Source organism: Pseudorasbora parva, chromosome 15 (genome assembly GCF_024679245.1).
Source record: "Pseudorasbora parva isolate DD20220531a chromosome 15, ASM2467924v1, whole genome shotgun sequence".
NCBI classification, from domain to species: domain Eukaryota; kingdom Metazoa; phylum Chordata; class Actinopteri; order Cypriniformes; family Gobionidae; genus Pseudorasbora; species Pseudorasbora parva.
The window spans coordinates 22,687,539-22,706,042 of record NC_090186.1 but is presented as its reverse complement, the minus strand read 5'-3'; the positions used below and the strand labels follow the sequence as shown (position 1 = coordinate 22,706,042).

At 38.3% G+C, this 18,504-nt stretch overlaps 1 protein-coding gene across 9 annotated transcripts in view; it reads left to right on the top strand.

The window, feature by feature from the left end:
- Nucleotides 1–18,504, top strand: part of pum2 (pumilio RNA-binding family member 2) — a 224,951-nt gene that overhangs the window by 127,469 nt on the left and 78,978 nt on the right. For all 9 annotated transcript variants that reach the window (XM_067417377.1, XM_067417370.1, XM_067417373.1 and 6 more), the window contains exons 12-14: nt 2,949–3,089; nt 3,242–3,541; nt 17,927–18,157. In XM_067417377.1, the coding sequence (XP_067273478.1) occupies nt 2,949–3,089; nt 3,242–3,541; nt 17,927–18,157 (672 nt within the window). The remainder of the gene's footprint in view (nt 1–2,948; nt 3,090–3,241; nt 3,542–17,926; nt 18,158–18,504) is intronic.

Sequence of the window (18,504 nt, the reverse complement as noted above, 5' to 3'; positions counted from 1 at the left end):
CTCTGGTTGGTGTAGCGCTATCCTATTGCGTGCAGATGGTGGTTGAAAGACAACCATTTATCCCGCCCCTCGGATTGAGCCCTGTCTATGGTGAGTTTCCAGACCAAATATCTTTATGTGGGTCTGGCTTGTCAGGCTATAAACATGCAATATCGTTGACAAAAAAAAAGACAAGTCTAAAATGTAGACTAAATGACACTTTAAGCAGAACATCTCAAATTGGAGATTGCTGAAATGCAGTTTACTTGTTTATTGGTGTTTTCAGATCATCCGCACGCGAAAGAGAGCTTGTGTGCATATGGTTGCCAGATTGGACATGTTTAGGTAAAACACCGTAGAGTATACCTGTTCTTTTCACAGAAAAGCTCTGTTTTGGGGGATTTAAATCACTGAAATCTGGCAACCATATGCACACCTTAATAGGAATTACAAAAATTACAAATTACATTGTTTTCCTTTAAAATGTATTTATATATATTATTGTCATGCAGAGAGGGTGAATTGATTTGAATTTGAATTTTTTGCTTATTTTTAAAAACTAAATTACAATTACAAATCTAGTAATTATAAAATTACATTTTAAAAATATTATACTATAATTACTTACCCTGATGTGGTCATACTCAAGTCTAGTCAGAATATGAGTCTGAAACTGCTCCATTGGGCTGTGATTATTGTAATAAAATTTTTAGTAAAATAAAAAAATGAATAATAAGTTCTGTGGTCATATTATTCATATTATCTGTTTGTTTTTTACCATGGTATCGATTTAGTATCGAGGTATTTTAGTCTGGTATCGTATCGAAGTCACGCGCATGGTTGTCAGAGTGCAAAAATAAAGTAAAACACTGGGCAAAAAATGTATTTTATACTTTTAACAGAAAAGCTCTGATTGATGAATTTAAAATCTTAATATTTAGCAACTGCAAGCATAAAAGCTGGTAGAGGTTTGTTAAAAACTTTTCTCTCCTCTTTTTATTTTGACACAGAGATTTTAATTAAGTTTATTTTTTAAGTTTGGTATATTGCATGTATAATGCAAAAAAAAAAATGGCCTGATGATTTCCTTGTTCTATGAAGTTCCTCCTTCAGAAATACGTAACGAGTTCTGATTGGGCCAGCGTGTCCCGTGTTGTGATTGGACAGCAGCTTAGCGCACTTTGCCCGGAAAGGTCCCGCCTCTTACCATAACGGGGCGATGCAAGCGCTGAATGCGTGCTCTTCTCCACGTGGTAGAGTAACCAGGCCACGCCCCATTTTTTGCGTGTTCTTGTGGGCGGAGGGTTAGTGACGTCACAACAAACGGTTCTAGTGACGTCATTACATCCCTGCACTTCCTGCTGTAGTCCAAACCGGCCGTTCGCTGTAGGCTTTGAAAGGGAACTTCTGTTAAATAAAATATCTCGCTTGGCAGTGAACTTTGAGCTTTATAATTTTACAGTTATTATTTATGCTCTAACAGCAACATTACACACTAACTAAAGTTTAAAAGATGGAATCGCGAAGAACGGGACCTTTAAGAAATACTTATATTTTAAATATATTTTAAATACTTACTTTTTTGATACATGCATGAATTCACAAACGGTATGTAAAAAAAGTTAAAGGGATAGTTCATCACAAAATGAGGCATCCAAGATGTAGGTGTGTTTGTTTCTTCAGTAGAACACAAAGTCTATTGAAGAAACAAACACACCTACATATTTTTGATGGGCGTGCCGCAATGGAGACGCCCACGGCTAGGATTGGATAAGATTTTGATGTTTAATGAGCTTCAGCTCTGCTGTCATATCTATGCCCCTGTCAGTTCACATGAGGGAGAGATTATTTTGAAAGCGGCAACTGCAAATATTCTCTCGATCACAGCGCTTGTAAACGTCTTTATCAAGCAAACACAATGATTTATTTCTCATCCACCCACGATTGATTGGAATATTATTTCTGTATTACATGGCCTGCAGGATCGGTCGACACACACGTGCGCAACCAGATCAAAAACGAATTTCTGCCGACAGGCGTACGTTTTGGTAGCCCATCTGGAAAACAGCTCTTGGACTGCTATTACTACATATAAAAGTCGTTTTACTTACATAAGTTTGTTGCACAATTCCTGTCAGATCCAATATAGAAGGCACAACATTGTGTCTGCAAATCCAGCACTTGAGGCTTGTTTACACATGATTCCGTGGTGAAAAGAAGCGAACACGCATATATGATCTTCCCCACGTGAGCTGGAACTTCATTAAAAATAAATGAAGTATCATACATTCCTAATATTATGATCCGAAGGAAGCTTATGCAGCGACTATGTCCTTCCACAGGATCTTGCTATCTTCTTCCACATTGTTATTGCTGCTGGCTAGTGATCCGAACAACTATATAAGTTGGTAGGCGGGGCTTCTGAATTACACGTTCTGTAGAGGTTTGTTTCATCGCGCGATGATGCAAGGATGAAGCACACAATTGTTTTCTGGGCCTGGTGTCTATAAAAGCTTTTCTCTGACTAAAAAGGAAGTTTTCAGCTCTTAAACTTACAGGATAATCTTACATTACCATGACCTTTTATATATCAAAAGCTCAAGGGAAAGTTGATTTCTCAATTCATCACCCCTTTAAATCTAATTTCAGCAGTATAAATGTCAAACACTGTTTGTGAATACCAAAAAAAATATACTCCAGGGTTTTTACTGATACAAAGCTATATCCTAAAAGCTGAAGTAACCCTTTAAGTGATATGCTGTTTCCTCACAAAACTAAGCGTGTGTACTAAGCTTGGCATACTGAAGCCTTACCTTCATTGAAATCCTTTTAAATAGTCAAATCCTTGCTCTAAGGCATATTCTCTATGAACTAAGATGTTCCCCAAAATATCATGTCATGATAATGCAAAAGACACTTCCACAACACATTGATTCAGACCCAGATTCAGTCTGTTATGTTTTAATCAGGTTACCAAGTTCTAGCACCAGCTGCTTACTATGATCAGACTGGTGCTTTGGTAATGGGTCCTGGAGCTCGCACTGGCCTGGGTGGACCTGTCCGACTGGTCCAAACCCCTCTCCTTATCAACCCAGCAGCTGCACAAGCTGGTGAATATGCTTTAACCTACTATTTTAAAAAAAAATATATATTTTTTTTATTCTTATTAGTTGATTCTTTATTAGTTATTTTTATTCAATCGAACTGATTTTCTTATTACTTTGAATCTTCTTGTTATTTTTTTCTGTCCTCTCTTGTCTAGCTGCATCTGCGTCAGGTTCTGGTAACAGCATGTCTGGTCCAGCTAATGGTCTTTACCGGTCCATGGGCTGCCAACAACCCCAGCAACCTCAACCTCAGCAGCAGCCACCTCCACCCTCCAGCGGACTGCCCTCCAATTCCTTCTATGGGTCTGGCTCAGTGGCGCCCAGCTCCCAGAGCAGCTCGCTATTCTCCCATACAAGCGTGGCACCTCCACCTAGCACATCTCTGGGTTTCAGCAGCACTGGTGGATCTCTGGGTGTTGGGCTAGGCTCTGCCCTTGGTGCCTTTGGCTCATCAGGTCTGTTTGACTATTTGCATTGTTCAGTAGTGACTGTTAAGTGAAAAAAATGTCTCAAATCAACCCCTTATTAGATTCAACTTTGATTTAGAAAGGTTTTCAAACAGACTTCTGCCTCTGTATGCATTAGACCATGTGCCAAAACCTCATTTAATTTGGCCTGTAAGTTAATTCATTACACTGTCATGCTGTCATATGTAAGATTTGATTCGGATCAAATTAATCTTAAGGAATTGAGTCCCAAGTGTCTTGTTCAGACATATTTTTTTAGCCACAACCTAAGAGAATCGATATACTAGCAATTCAACCTTAATTTTAGATTTTTTAGAAAACAAGAACTATTAAAGCTGCAAGCAGCGATGCCACCCCAATGGCTTCAGGGCAGCTCTGCACGACATAAAATATGCATTTAAACAGGAGAATATTTTAAAATCACTCAAATATGCCACATTTACCGCAGCAGCTGGTGCCACTATGACCACAAGACACACCCATTATGTCATTTAAAAAGAGATTATATTTTTTAATGTCATAGGATATAAAAGGTCACTTTCAAAAATGTGCAAAGTTATTTTTTGCAGCTCTAAATTGTGTAAGTCCAGAGGGCCAGTGTTTAATTCAAGGTCTTTATATTTTTATTAACACAATTATAAAACTACTACTATCAGTGCCCTACAAATTAAGATGAATTTACCTCATCAGCAAGCAGTTGGTGCTGCTATGACCATGAACCACAACACTCACATCTATGAGATCAAATAAATTTAATTAATTTCATATCAGATGATGTCACGTCAATTTCAAATGAGCGAAAGAATACCATCCGAATGGTGATGTTGTATTATTCTAACACTTCTCTTTGTGTTTTTGACCTATATTAGCTATTGTTTGGTCACTAATCTTATGCAGTTAAGCATGCTTTCATTTCAATATGCGTGGCATCCAATAAAACAATGTTAATTACAAAATTAACAAATGGAGCCAAATCACTGCAGAAACTGCAGCGATGATTTTAATATTAGTGTCAGGTAAGAGTTGCCTGCTGATCACGTCTGAATGGTTGAAGGACTAACCATTTGCATACAGAGTCATTCGAATAATGCTCATTTATTACGCCTCTTGTGCAGTAGAAAATACAAAGCAGACTCCCCAGACCAATGTTCACTTTTAAAGGGTCATGAAACCCCAAAACACTTTTTTTGAGATGTAAACAGATATGTATAGGCTGCACATCATTGAAAACACTAAGGGTACTCATTAATGGTATGCATATGTGAAAATAGTTATTTTTGCATTTTTCAGAGCGATTTCTGTCTTCCGGTTTGAAAAGTTTAGTCGGAGCAACGTCACAAATGCTGACGTCGGCACGGCCTTTTCGGCCCAAGTATGGGCAGCTGGGCACATGCTGACGTCGACCGCTCTGAGCAATTCTCGATATATATTCATGACATAAAGCTCATTCAGTCCAATCCCTGCGCTGTAGTATGCATACAAGATAATTTAGTTAATATGCATGAGACAGTCACTTCTGTCAGGCTCGTCTTACATCATTATTGTAGAGATATGGTGGGGAAGTTTTGGAAGCAGCGTGCGGAAAAGTCACGGAGGAAAGCTAGGCGTTGTGCTGATACGAAGTAACGTAAAGGGCGCCGAGCGAGCTGTAACCGGCGCCGTCTGTGGAAGCCTTTGCTACAAAGACTCGGTAAAGTAAAATTCACCTGAGGAATCGCACGCCGAACCTGCAAGCGTTGACTATCTATGTCAGGAGTGCAAAATAACCAATCTGTAATCTGTAGGCCAATGAACAAAAGCCACGTCCTCTCCGTTTTATTTGTCGTCACAGCCATGCACTAAACCGCATGTGTTCGGGCTCTTAGTGAAACAGTGTGATGCATATTTGGACAAATATAGATTTAGCTGCCGAGTGATAGACAGCGCGGATCGTCACGGCAATGCGCGGTCGAGACCTCAAACCCCTTCGCTTTTACCCCGATCTAGAATTACACATCTCTTATCACATCGCATGTTGGGTGGTTCACGTTCTCTTATCAAGTCGGCGCGTTGTTCATCTTGCCAAACAGCGTGCATATTTGGACAAATATAGTTTTATCACGTTTGCAAAATATTTCGTCATGCAGAATAACATTTATTTTCATTTCTCACTGAATTATGCTGGTTTGAACTTTGAAGAGCTGAATGATTTGCGATCTCTGCTGCACGCCACTCATAGCTCTCTCATTCGCTGTACTCATCCCTCATTTAATCTCTCTGTGGTAAACAATGCCAACGTGAACCAAGAACATGTCTCAGAACCGCTCAGCACCTACTGACAGACACTCCCCTATTTATGCAAACATTCCCTCTTTCCACACAATACCATCCCACCTTTTCACAGTCGACCACTCCCCTTTTAACAAGCTTTTTCAAATCGAAGGTGTGAAAAAACACCGCTGCAGCAGGGGGGTTTCATGACCCTTTAAATTGAGCTTGGTCTGGTGATAGCCAGACAACTTATAAACTAGAAAATCGTGTGAAATTTACATTTTTAATCAATTAGAATTATATCTGTAAATAATTAATTTAAATACGTGTCAAAAGTGATCTTTTCAAACACAGCACATGACCTTCTGTAAAGCCTATGTATAGAGAAAACACACACACACACACACACACACACACACACACACACACACACACACACACACACAGCGCACGCGCAATTTCAAGCATGCTAAGTCTCAAAAACATCCAAAAAGATAATTCAACTTTGATACTTTACCATGGCAACAGTATTTAAAATATCAGGAATCCATTCTTATTTCTATATCTGTAATGTTTTCACATTATATTGATGAAGTTTGAAGTAAATTGGGTGAAAATAAGAGTTATTCAAAACATTTTCAAAAAGTGACATACTTCCTGCTACCAGCTGGTGGTGCTATAAATTTGACTGAATATTAGCATGTAGATGTCTTCAAGCCAGGACTGTTATCAAACTTGTGAAGTTTGGGGCAGATCAGGCATTGTATGCTTGAGTTACAACAAGTTCCTGTGTCATGACAAAAAATTAAAATTTGTGGGAAGCCATGGACAATTTAACGTCACAAAGGCCCTTAGATTAGACTGTGCAAATATGATGTTGATATGATTAAATCTCTAGGAGGACTTTGTTAACCCCTTGCCTGTCACCCCTCCATTTGGCAAATTGAGCATTTAGACATACTCATTAGGGGTGTCAACAATAATCGATTCGGCGATGCATCGCGATGCGGGGCATGAACGATTCAGCATCGATGCGGCAAAGTGCCATAATCGATTATGTCACTGTTTATTTTCTGGCGGAAGTTTCAAATACTTCCGGTTCCGAGAGAATAACAACAACAACAAGAGATGGCTGAGGCAGAGGGAGAGGACCGCGATAGACGGGTTATTAAAAACGCGCTAACGACCCGAGGTGTATAGGATTGTACGTATATATTTTTTGCACAATAATCAATGAATCTATAATGACGAAAAACGCCGCAATTCACCTTTATTCCACAAGGTGGCAATGTCTGATACGCAATGATGAAGTGACGTTTCACTCATAGTTACCTCGGACAGAAAACGAAACAATAATCTGCAAAACTTGAAATGGCTCAGTGATTTACCGCAGAAAGCAAGTACTAAACACAATCATATGTTAGTGTCACTGTCTCTTGATGATGGATGTGGTCAAGAAGCTGTCAGTGATCAAAATATTGATTTTGAAGACATTGAAAATGAGTTTTGAGAATATGCTGGAGATCGCGAATATGAGGCAGATGCTGAATATACTGGTAAACGAGCTCTGATGAGGTCATAGGATGATGGTATTAAACATCTGCTCACACTGAATCCTTCCAAGCTCCAAAAGGTAACGAAATAGGTTTTATTTTATTCTTCTGTAGCTGCTACTCTAAAATCAGGAGTTTTATATATTATCACGACAGGTAGAGGTCTATCCATGTTAAATATAGATCTGGGTCGCTAACGACCTGAATATGTAAGAATGTTTGGTGAAACAGTCATGCATTTAAGGGCTAATTGCATTTTATTTAATTACATTTTATTTTATTTAATAACTTTTATGTCAAAGATACAGGAGACACATAGCAGCCAATACAACCTGTTGTTTAATATCTGCTTGTATTGCCTCATGACTGATGAAAAATTTGCTTTGTGTGCAGTAGAATTTTGATGCATCACAATGCATCGTAGAATCGAATCGAATCGAATCGTTACCTGGTGAATCGTAATCGAATCGAATCGTGAAGGAAGTGCCAATGCACACCCCTAATACTCATAGTAAAAAGACAGCTGCTCACAAACTATTCTGAATATACACATCTCACCAACATGTGAGAGTTTAAAGCTGAATACTCAGAATTACTCAGACAGTTATTACTATAGAGATATATAGGCTAAAACATAAAAATAAAATAAATAAATATTTAAAATATTTTTCTTCATGTATAAAAATATTATGTGAACGTAGTATAACGACTTATAACTACAGCTTAAGTGAAGGCACAAGTGTGTACAAGTGGCACAAGGCTGTTATGTTCAAAACTATGACTTTTCTGCAACATTTTCTAAGACCATGTTTAGATTTTTTTAAGATGATTTTATCAAATACTCCAACTCCAAGTCTTCCAGAATCGCGGTCAAAGCTGATTCGAAAGACCGCCGCCGTTCGCCAGTTTCTGTGTTTACTAGAAGCACGCAAACGCAACTCGGGCGTCGTCATTATGGCCCCACCCGCCGACTCTATACACGATGTGATTGGCCCGTCCAGATTGAGAGGAATACAGCTCAGAAGTAGGGCTGGGCGATAAAACGATAACGATAATTATCACGATATAAGTTTCCTCGATAAAACGATAACAACAGGCCGATAAATTCTCGATATAATACTTACGCGCTTTGCGTAATGCTGCACATGCGTATTGCAGACCGGGTGTCTGGGTGCTGCACGCGGTAATGTTTACAGTCTGTGGCTGACAGGCTTGGAGGATCAAGTGGAGCGATAAAAATGAGCAATAATGAAGAAAATGCAATGCTCGCGGCCAGCTCGGAGGACACAGATATCGTTGACAAGTTAGTTCGCTCAACTTCAGTGGTTTGGAGATATTTTAGCGATCCCATCCGACATAAAACAGAGCGACGTGCGTGGACTGCTTATCATAGGTTCACGTTCACCACACGGAATTAAATTATTAAATTATTGTGTTTCTTCAAAGTCCTTCCATATAACATTGAGCCCAACACAGCGGTGAATCTACATTAACTACATTCACACACCGGCTTATTACCTTGTTAGCTGTAGTGGGTGACATATTTACAACAGGCTAACGTTTCCAAACTATAATCACTAAAACATCGGACTTGTACATCGCTATCATAAATGTTTGTCTTTGGTGATGTATTAATGACTCCGCATCGCCTGTATCAAACGAGAAATAATGTCATCTGGTGTTTAAAATGAATAAAATAGACTAGACAGCCCTTACTGGAGATCCACAAATACTGAACTTTTCTCTCTCCCGACCAGCACACTGTCGGTGAGGTGTGTTTGTGTGTGTGTGTCGGTGAGATGCACGGTGGACCAATCCACTGTGAGGCAAGAGAAGGGGCCTAAAAATGTTTCTTAAAACGCTTTTTTTTGACCGTTTGCGTTTTTAGTGTTTTACTTACACAATTAAATATATACAATGCAATATTGAGCGTTTTTGTTCTATTTCAGCTGCGAAAATCGTTCACAGCAGAACCGCAACGCGTCTCACAGCAACGTGTTTAAATGAACGATTCATTGTTTGAATGAATCATTTGAATGAACGACTCAATGACTCGCTCATTAAGACGGCCACCTGCTGCCACCTACTAGTGGTTTAATTTGATCTTTAAACATACTTACCAACATGTCTTATTTGTCTATTCAAAACTACAAATCTCAAAACATTATTTAATGCTGTTGTAATTTTTCAGTGTAAATTATTTAATTTGATTGGTAACAGCCCTAATAGTGTTTTATTTTAATTTAAAGAGCATATTGCAGGTTAGAGACTCCAGTGAGTCAGTGTATAGAAAAATAATGTAGGACCTAGAATTTCTTTAGAATATACTTGTAAATACGCTAATAAGTCTTTTTGAGTCGTTTTTGTGAGAAAATTTTACTTCCGCATCTAAAAATGCGCAAACCGGAAGTGACATAACGAGAAGGAGTGCCGTGACTTTCAACCATAGGAAAACAATGGATCACAATGACAGTTCGGACGCTGAGGAAATTATAAATGTTTATTAATACTCATATGGCAGACCACAGCCATGCAATTATGACACACAATAAGGGACAGGCCAGGATTAGTCAGAACAACGATCATAGGAGAGGATTTGAGTTGTTGTGTGAGGAGAAACAGTGGAAAACAGAGCAGGTGAGAGAGTCGGCTCATAACATTATACGATAACACTGTGCTCAGATTACAATACTTCGCAGATAATTATCATGTAGCAGGCAATCGCAAAGCTGGTATTGGTCATCTAGGAGTATACCAATAACAGAAACTAATAATAAGTTCAGACCATCTGGCTTAAGTCACACTCGCCGTCCACATTAGACGTTAAAGCCGGGCGCGGGGCGTAACGTTACCCGCTGCTGTTTTTGCTGACATATGAGCTCGCTGCTCGCAGACGATGTTTTTCCCTCGCGTGGACATTGTGGATGCTTGTATGGTCGTGGCTCGCAGCATGTGAGGAAAAACACGACGAGCCGAGCACGTTTCTCGCACCTCCCTCTCTCACGATATTTTTTAAACATACAAAATCCAAAAAAATCGGGAGTCGGCTTGATTTTCACCAGCATGGCTCTGACTGTCCCCTATTGCCAAATCATGCACAACAATGTCACAGGCTAGATCTATGAGTATTATTATGCTATAGCTCAGTTGCTGCAACCATTACAGTGCCTTTTTACACACACACACACCATGACACAAACACATACATACGCACGTGCGCCCTCACTCCCTCTCTGGTTGTTTCTGTTGAAAGGGCTGCTGTTCTATGCTTTTATGATATGATATGATATGATATGATATGATATATACTTTATTGTCAGACAAGTCTGAAATTTTTCTTGCACAACAGTATCTATGTTTACAGCAACACACATACATTAAACATCGACATACACTTAATCCACCTTCTCCATACTGTGAATTTTTACCTTAGTGATTTATTCAACTCTAAAGTAGCCTGATACACAAAAGAGTGTTTCAGCCTCACTTTGTTAAATCTTGGGACTCTATACCTCCGATTTGATGGTAACAATTCAAATTCATTATGTAGGACATGCTTAGGGTCAGAAACCATATTATTAGCCAGCCTTAACAAGTTTTTATAATAAGCTGAATCATAGAGCTTCTCAAGGGGCTGACCTACAATTTTTGAACAGATTTTTATCTGATTAAACAACTTTGTTTTTGACTTAACTGACAGACTCCTATACCAGATAGAGTTGCAGTATTGCAATATACTCATTATAACGGACCTAAAGAACAGCAGAAGAATCTGTTTTCTTACTCCAAATGACCTAAGACGACGAGGAAAATAAATTCTCTGCTTGGTTCTTTTACAGAGAGAGTCAATATGATCTTTCCAGGATAAGATCTCATCAATCATAACTCCTAAATACTTGTATCCTTTAACCTGTCTGATTTCTTCATTATGGATAAAAACAGGCATTAATTGAGTGTCAGATGTTGGACAAAATATAATCTCCTCCGTTTTACTCGTATTAATGACAAGAGCATTATTCTCGCACCACTCTATCAGTTTAGTCACACCCTGTTGATGAAAATCAGGACTGTCACAGTTATTCAACACAGATATTAAAACAGTATCATCAGAATACTTTAACAAATACTGATTTAACATGTCCGTACGACAGTCATCTGTATACAAGGTAAAAAGTACGGCTGAACTTACACAGCCTTGTGGTACTCCGACATTAGTTGTGATAGCAGATGACATTGTTTTATTTACTTTAACTCTTTGAACTCTGTTAGTGAGAAAAGATATGTACCAGTGAATTAGGTATGGATTTACACTCAACTGTACAAGTTTTGACACCAGTATGTCAACCTGTATTGTGTTGAAGGCAGATGAAAAATCCATAAATACAGTTCTTACGGTTGTTTTCGGTTTATCTAAATGTTTAGAGATGATATGCACTAAAGCAGCCACTGCATCTTCAGTACTACAGCCTTTCTTATAGGCAAATTGCCAGGGATCTAATTTATCTTTAACCATCAGAACTAAATGCTGGAGCAATATTCTTTCTAGACATTTTCCAATCACTGAGGTAAGGGCTATTGGTCTATAATCTTTATGTTCTCTTGGACAAGAAATTTTAGGTAATGGTTTTATGCAAGCGGTTTTCCATATCACAGGCACAGTCAGTGTGTCTACTGAGGTTTGAAATACTGGTTGCCACACCGGAGCCAACTCATGTGCAAAATTCTTTAGCAGACCTGCACTACATCCATCTGGACCAACTGCTTTTTTTGTATTAATAGACAAAAACATTTTTCTAACTTCCTCAACCTCAATAACAATTCTGTCCAATAATGCTGGAATTGTATCTCTTATGTCCTCAGTATTGTCATATTTATCTTCAAATCTGGTAAAAAAGCTGTTCAATTCATTCCCAAAACAAAGTTCATTATCAGTTACAATTAATTTGTTTGAGGAGACCAATCCAGTCATTGATTTCATAATATCCCAAACCTTTTTAGTATTACTAGTCTTAAAGGCTTCCTCCAAACGCCTCTTATGAACTTCTTTTGTTTCCTTTAATTTAGTTTTTAACTCTCTTTCTGTTTGTTTAAGTGCTCTGATATCCTTATTCTTAAAAGCTAATTTCCTTAAATTAATAACTTCTTTAATATCCTTGGTCACATATGACTTATTATTTGGATACACTTTAATTTCTTTAGTGGGTATGACCAGCTCCACACAGAAGTTAATATAGTCGTTTAACACTGTAGTTCTTTCATCGAGTGAGCCATCTTCAAAAATGTCCCAATTTGTCCAGTCGAAACAAGCTTTCAGTTGTTGCACACTTTCATTCGACCACAGTCTAATCACTTTCTTTTCTGGTTTGCTTTTTTTAAGTTTGGTCTTGTACACAGGAGTCATATGTACCACATTGTGGTCAGAGTTTAAAATTGGTGGCATACTCTTTGACACATAAGCATCCTTAACATTCACAAAGCACTTATCAAGGATATTATTATGTCTTGTTTGAGTCTTTACATACTGTTCAAATCCCGGCAAAAAAGTCTCCAATTTGCACTGGTTTAAATCACCTAGCACAATCACGGGTGCATCTGAATAGTGTAGCTGTAGTTCGTGAATATAATCCGCTATCAGGCTGGCTGCCTGAGATGGTTTACCGCTGGGCGGAACGTATACCGCGAACAGCAAAATACAACCAAATTCTCTTGGCAGATAAAAAGGTCTTAAAGTCATGCCAAGAATTTCAACGTTAGAGTCACATATTTTATATTTTACTGAATACGCTCGGCACCATTTATCGTTTATATACACACAGATGCCACCTCCTTTGCTTTTACCCGAGATTTTGTCTCTATCAGCGCGAACTAATGTGAATCCAGGAACCTCAAAAAGTGAGTCAGGCATTGTAGACTGCAGCCAACTTTCTGTGAAGCAGAGCAGAGATGCTTCACGAAATTCATTACAGTACCTTGTGTGCGATCTTATCATATCCACTTTGTTACTCAGAGAACGCAGATTACTGAAGACAATAGATGGCAGCGGTGGCCGAGTAAATCTCCTTCGCAGTCGACTCCGAATTCCACCTCTTTTTCCTCTTTTCTTTCGTTTCGTTCTTATCAGCTCGCGTGGAATATTCTCTAGCAAATCTTTGAATTGGCCTGTTAACATCCCTTGAGTAGTCTTTAAGTTTAACTCCAGCAACGTCTCCCGGCTGTACGTGCGTGCAGACGGCAGTGTGACGCCGCATAATGAGGTTCCACATGCAGTTGGTAATTGCATCCCCAAACATAGTCCACAGAGGCCAATTATCCCCAGAATACAGATCAAGAGTGCATTTTCCCGTACCTTCATCTTTCCACTTTTACAGGTCCTTAACCAAACACCGGACAGTGAACATTTAAACAAAACAAACAAGTCATAAACATAGGATAGTGAAGCGCAGTGCGCCGCTGAGCAGCGCACCGGAAGTCATGAACAAATCATTTTCAACAAATCATTTGCACACAAGTAATGTTTTCTATCTAAACCTAGCAGCAACATTGAGTCTCTGGTTTGAGTCTCCAGTCTCTGTTTAACGCGAACGCTCGCGCGCGTGTGTGTGTGTGTGTTCGCCCGGATCGCCTCAGTTACGGCGCTCAGTTCACGCGGTTTCTCCGAGCTGATCGTCTGACGGATCCGCGACCGGCCGTCACACTCCGCCGCGGCCGAGCCACAGACAGTATAACGTGTTATTGTGATCCTTTATTCACTCATTCTGTTATGGGTTTATTTTGTGCCGATTCACCGTCGATAGTTTGGATGTATGGATGTATGGGATGTATGACGTTTTGAGTATGTATTTGAGTAAACGATACGCTTGAATAAAATATACATTATCAGCACATAATTCCTGACTTTTTTTTTTTATGTGTGAGACTATGCATGTGTGTTTATGTACCCTACATACTTTGTATTAATCAATGTTGAAATTGATTAATGTAAAAACAATAGCCAAGAAGCATTGCGTGTGAGTATTTAATCATTTAATATTATCCTTTAACTGCATGAGTATTGCAATGGTAAACTTCATCATATCGCTGATAATCCGCGGTGTAAAGTGAACACACACACACACACACACAGACACACACACACACACACACACCACCGCGTGTGTCAAAGCAGATGCAGAAGTGAAGTACCGTCTCTTCACCTGCACAAAACGCCACAATGCAGCTTTTCTAACAATTTTTTTTAGGAAACCTGTGGACTCAATGTCCTGACAGTTTGGACACTATCATTTTCCATGACAATGATACATTTAAATAGAAAAACTACCGAAAATACACTGATTACTACAGAATACCAACCTATTCTGCACTGAGCCAATGCAGAGCTTGGCAGACGACTTCCTCTCGTGACGTAATATGACGCGATGTTGAAAAAAACAGCGGTTTTACAAACAGCCAACGAAACGGCCACTTTATCTGCTAAATTTGTGCTCTTATGTCTTTTAAAAACATTTTAAATCCTGCATTACCTTTTCATATGGCATTTTCATACAAGGTTATATGTTTATCTCAAAAAAAATTTAACCTGCAATATGCTCTTTAATGTATTGATCAAAATTACAAATATAAAATGAAACATGAAGCTTAGCCTTTATTTAATAAGATTAAGGGAAAATGCCCTTTATAAAAGGTGAAAATATCACATTTCAAATGATTCAATAAAAATAAAAACCACAAATATGCAGATTTAAATATGTCAAAGCTGATTGAACACTGGTTAGAATATTGCTTCAGAATAAATTATATTTACAACACACAAACACACACACACACACACACACACACACACACACACACACACACACACACACACACACACACACACACACACACACACACACACACACACACACACACACACACACACACACACACTTTTTCCGGACAAGCTAATTTTTTACTTGGACAAGCTTGAACGATTTACTTGTTCGAAGGACAAGCAAATGAACATGCTTAATTTCAAGCCCTGTATAATGATATATTATTGACATATAGTGTTGAGTAAAAAAATGCTGACCACAGTTAAGATTTTAATAAATAAATCTACCTCAGTTTAAATACATTTTTCACTTGTTTGGGAAGTGTTTGTAATGTTTTGACAATAAAGGATAGTTAAAAATCACAGCTAACTGTTTGTTTTCTACATATTTCACTCAGGAGCAAAAAATGCCTTTAAACTTTAAAGAAATAAACATTTTACATTTATCGATATCGACTGATATGCTAAATTATATCGTGATAATTTTTTTGGGCCATATCGCCCAGCCCTACTCAGAAGGTTATAGAGTTCCTAGATGACAGTTGCGGGCAGATTAAATAAAAACGAAAAAAACTCTCCGAAACTTGTGAGAAACCGGAAGGAGTATTTTTGACACTAAATACTACATCAAACGTCCAACTTAGTGTTTGAAACTTTGTCCATTTTTTGAATAGGAATCCAAGTCTTTAACAGTGTAAAAAGCTCAGTATGCATGAAACAGCAAAATAATTGCACCTGCGGATTATTGAGCTGAGTTAAGTCAATTTTATTTATATTGCACTTTTACAATGAAGATTGTTTCAAAGCAGCTTCACAGTGTTAAACTATTGTTGAAAATATTGCAACAAAATAATTTGATACGACTGTACAGTCGCTCTGAAGAAAACTGCGATGTTATCGTATCATCAGTTTATCAATGTTAGTTTTAATATGAGTCACACCGGTCCGCTGCGCTTGGCTCATTACAGGCTTGTTCTCTTCAGAACGCCCACGTGTTAAAAATGGTCTGGTTTAAATCGGGCTCGGGCTACATAAATTACATTTATGTTGGGCCGAGCCACAGAAAATGTATTTGTCTCACGTGGATGAAAGACAACAATTCCCAGAATGCTTCACTGCCCTACGAGACCACTCCCAAAGCCACCGCTACTGAATCACTCTGACTGGATCACTTTCACTTTCCCACTGCGACCGTGTTCATTTTCATAAAATCAGTTCAGTTAGAGAACAGAAACTACAATTAAAAACTGAACGTGTGTGTTCAATATGTGATATAGCCGCTGAGGGAGTTTCACGTAGCGCAAACACTGCAGGAGGGAAACGATCATTTGAATATACACCAGGGTTTCTACTGATACAAAGCCATATGCAAATCGCTGAAGTAACCCTTTAACATTACACTTTCATTCGTTATGTCACTTTAGACCACCATCAAGTGTTTTTATTAGTTTCCTGTTGCAATATAATGGGGATTTTTTAAAACATGTTATATTTATCATTTAATATGGAGCTAATCGCTACACCTGTTAGCAGTCATAATGTAAACATCCATTATTGATATAAAATAGCTGAAAGCACATGAAAAATCACACAAAAACCTTATTCCATAGTTTTCGTGTTTTTATTTCCTTCTTAGTTCATGCTTAGAAATGTAGAATAGGCTCGTTCTTCACAGAGCCAGAATGAGGCAGTATTGAGCATGTCATATCTTTTCAGGGCTTGGGCCATAAATATCATGTTACTTATCTAGTAAATTAGTATTGATTCATTTTTTTTAAATATTTGGACTGAAAACAAGAAAAAAATGCCAAATTGATTTTTTTTTTTTTTTTTTTTTGCAGTGTAGTCAAATCTTTTGATAATTTAAAATAGGCCATTGTAATGTGCCTTTGTTGACTACATTTTACAAATAAACTGCAACAAAATACATTTCCTTTGTCCTGTTGCTTAGCACTCAGTCACATACCTGAAGCTCATTCATTATGCAGCTCATTTTGCAGGTACTTTGTCTCAGGTGTGATAACACCATATATTCATGATCGATCTCGCCTCTTTGCATACAGGCTTTGTAAAGAAAAAGTGTCTAAGAAAATTTAAATCAATGTATTGTATTATGTGAATTAGCAAGCTAAATGATTCTCACATCAGTTTGACACAAAAATTCTAGACAACCACATCCATTGATCCAAGTATTGTGGCCACATATCTATTGTGTGTTTTGAGACCTTAATTTTAAAAGATTTTTTTAAAGTTTTTTTTTCAAAATCCATGCATACCGGTAAACATTATTCTCTCAAAAATATAAGCATGTACATGCATGCTGCTCACATATTATGGTAGCACAGTTAGTGTTGAATACAGTGTAATTGCACTTTGCCATGAATGTGTTTATAAGCAACTGAAAAAAATCACAAATGTCCGAGCATCTCAAAACTTCTAAAGGGCCCTGAAACAGCTTAGACTCCTGAGGGTTAAAAGATCCAAAAAATGCCATAAAGAAATCGTAAAAATAACGAATTGAGTGTCTAATCCAAATTCAAGTCTTCTTGAAGTGTAGTTGGCTTTGAGCGTACAGACAACTTAATATGGCCCAAGCTAAAAAATAAAAAAAAGTGTTTGACAACCCTGCTTTAGACAAAGGAATTAACTGATCCAGCCTTAGTCTTCTTTGAATTGGATTATCATACCAGATCAGTTTGTCAGTTGTTCTCATATTGTCTTGTTCTCTTCTTTGTCCTTCTTACTCTTGTACTCCTGTAGTGTCAACTTCCACTAGCAGCAGTGCAACACGTCGGGACTCCCTTTTGGCCAGCTCTGACCTGTATAAGCGTGGTGGTGGTAGCAGCTTGACTCCCATTGGCCAGTCTTTCTACAACAGCCTAGGATACTCCTCCTCCCCCAGCCCCATTGGACTGACACCTGGCCACTCACCTCTGACACCTCCACCCTCTCTGCCCTCCTCCCACGGGTCCTCATCCAGCCTCCATCTGGGTATGATCAGTTCAACTGTTTGATCAAAATAATGGTTCGTTTTCAAGTTTGGTTGGATTGTAAAACACCAAGCAAACCATCCAAACTGATCAAATGGCCACTGGTCCATTTCAAAAGCTTTGGAAAAAATGCTCTCAGCCCTCTGAAAGGACTCTAAGCTTCATATAGCTTATGTTTTGCCCCTTAATTATACCCCATTATTTAAGTTTGGTGTATGAATAAACAAAGATGTAAAGATGATGTTCATTTTATGTTCATGTCTCAATTTTCTTAATTGTGAACTTATTTGTCTTAAGTGACCAACACAATGATTTCACATATAGAAGTAAAAAAAAAACCTCTCTCTC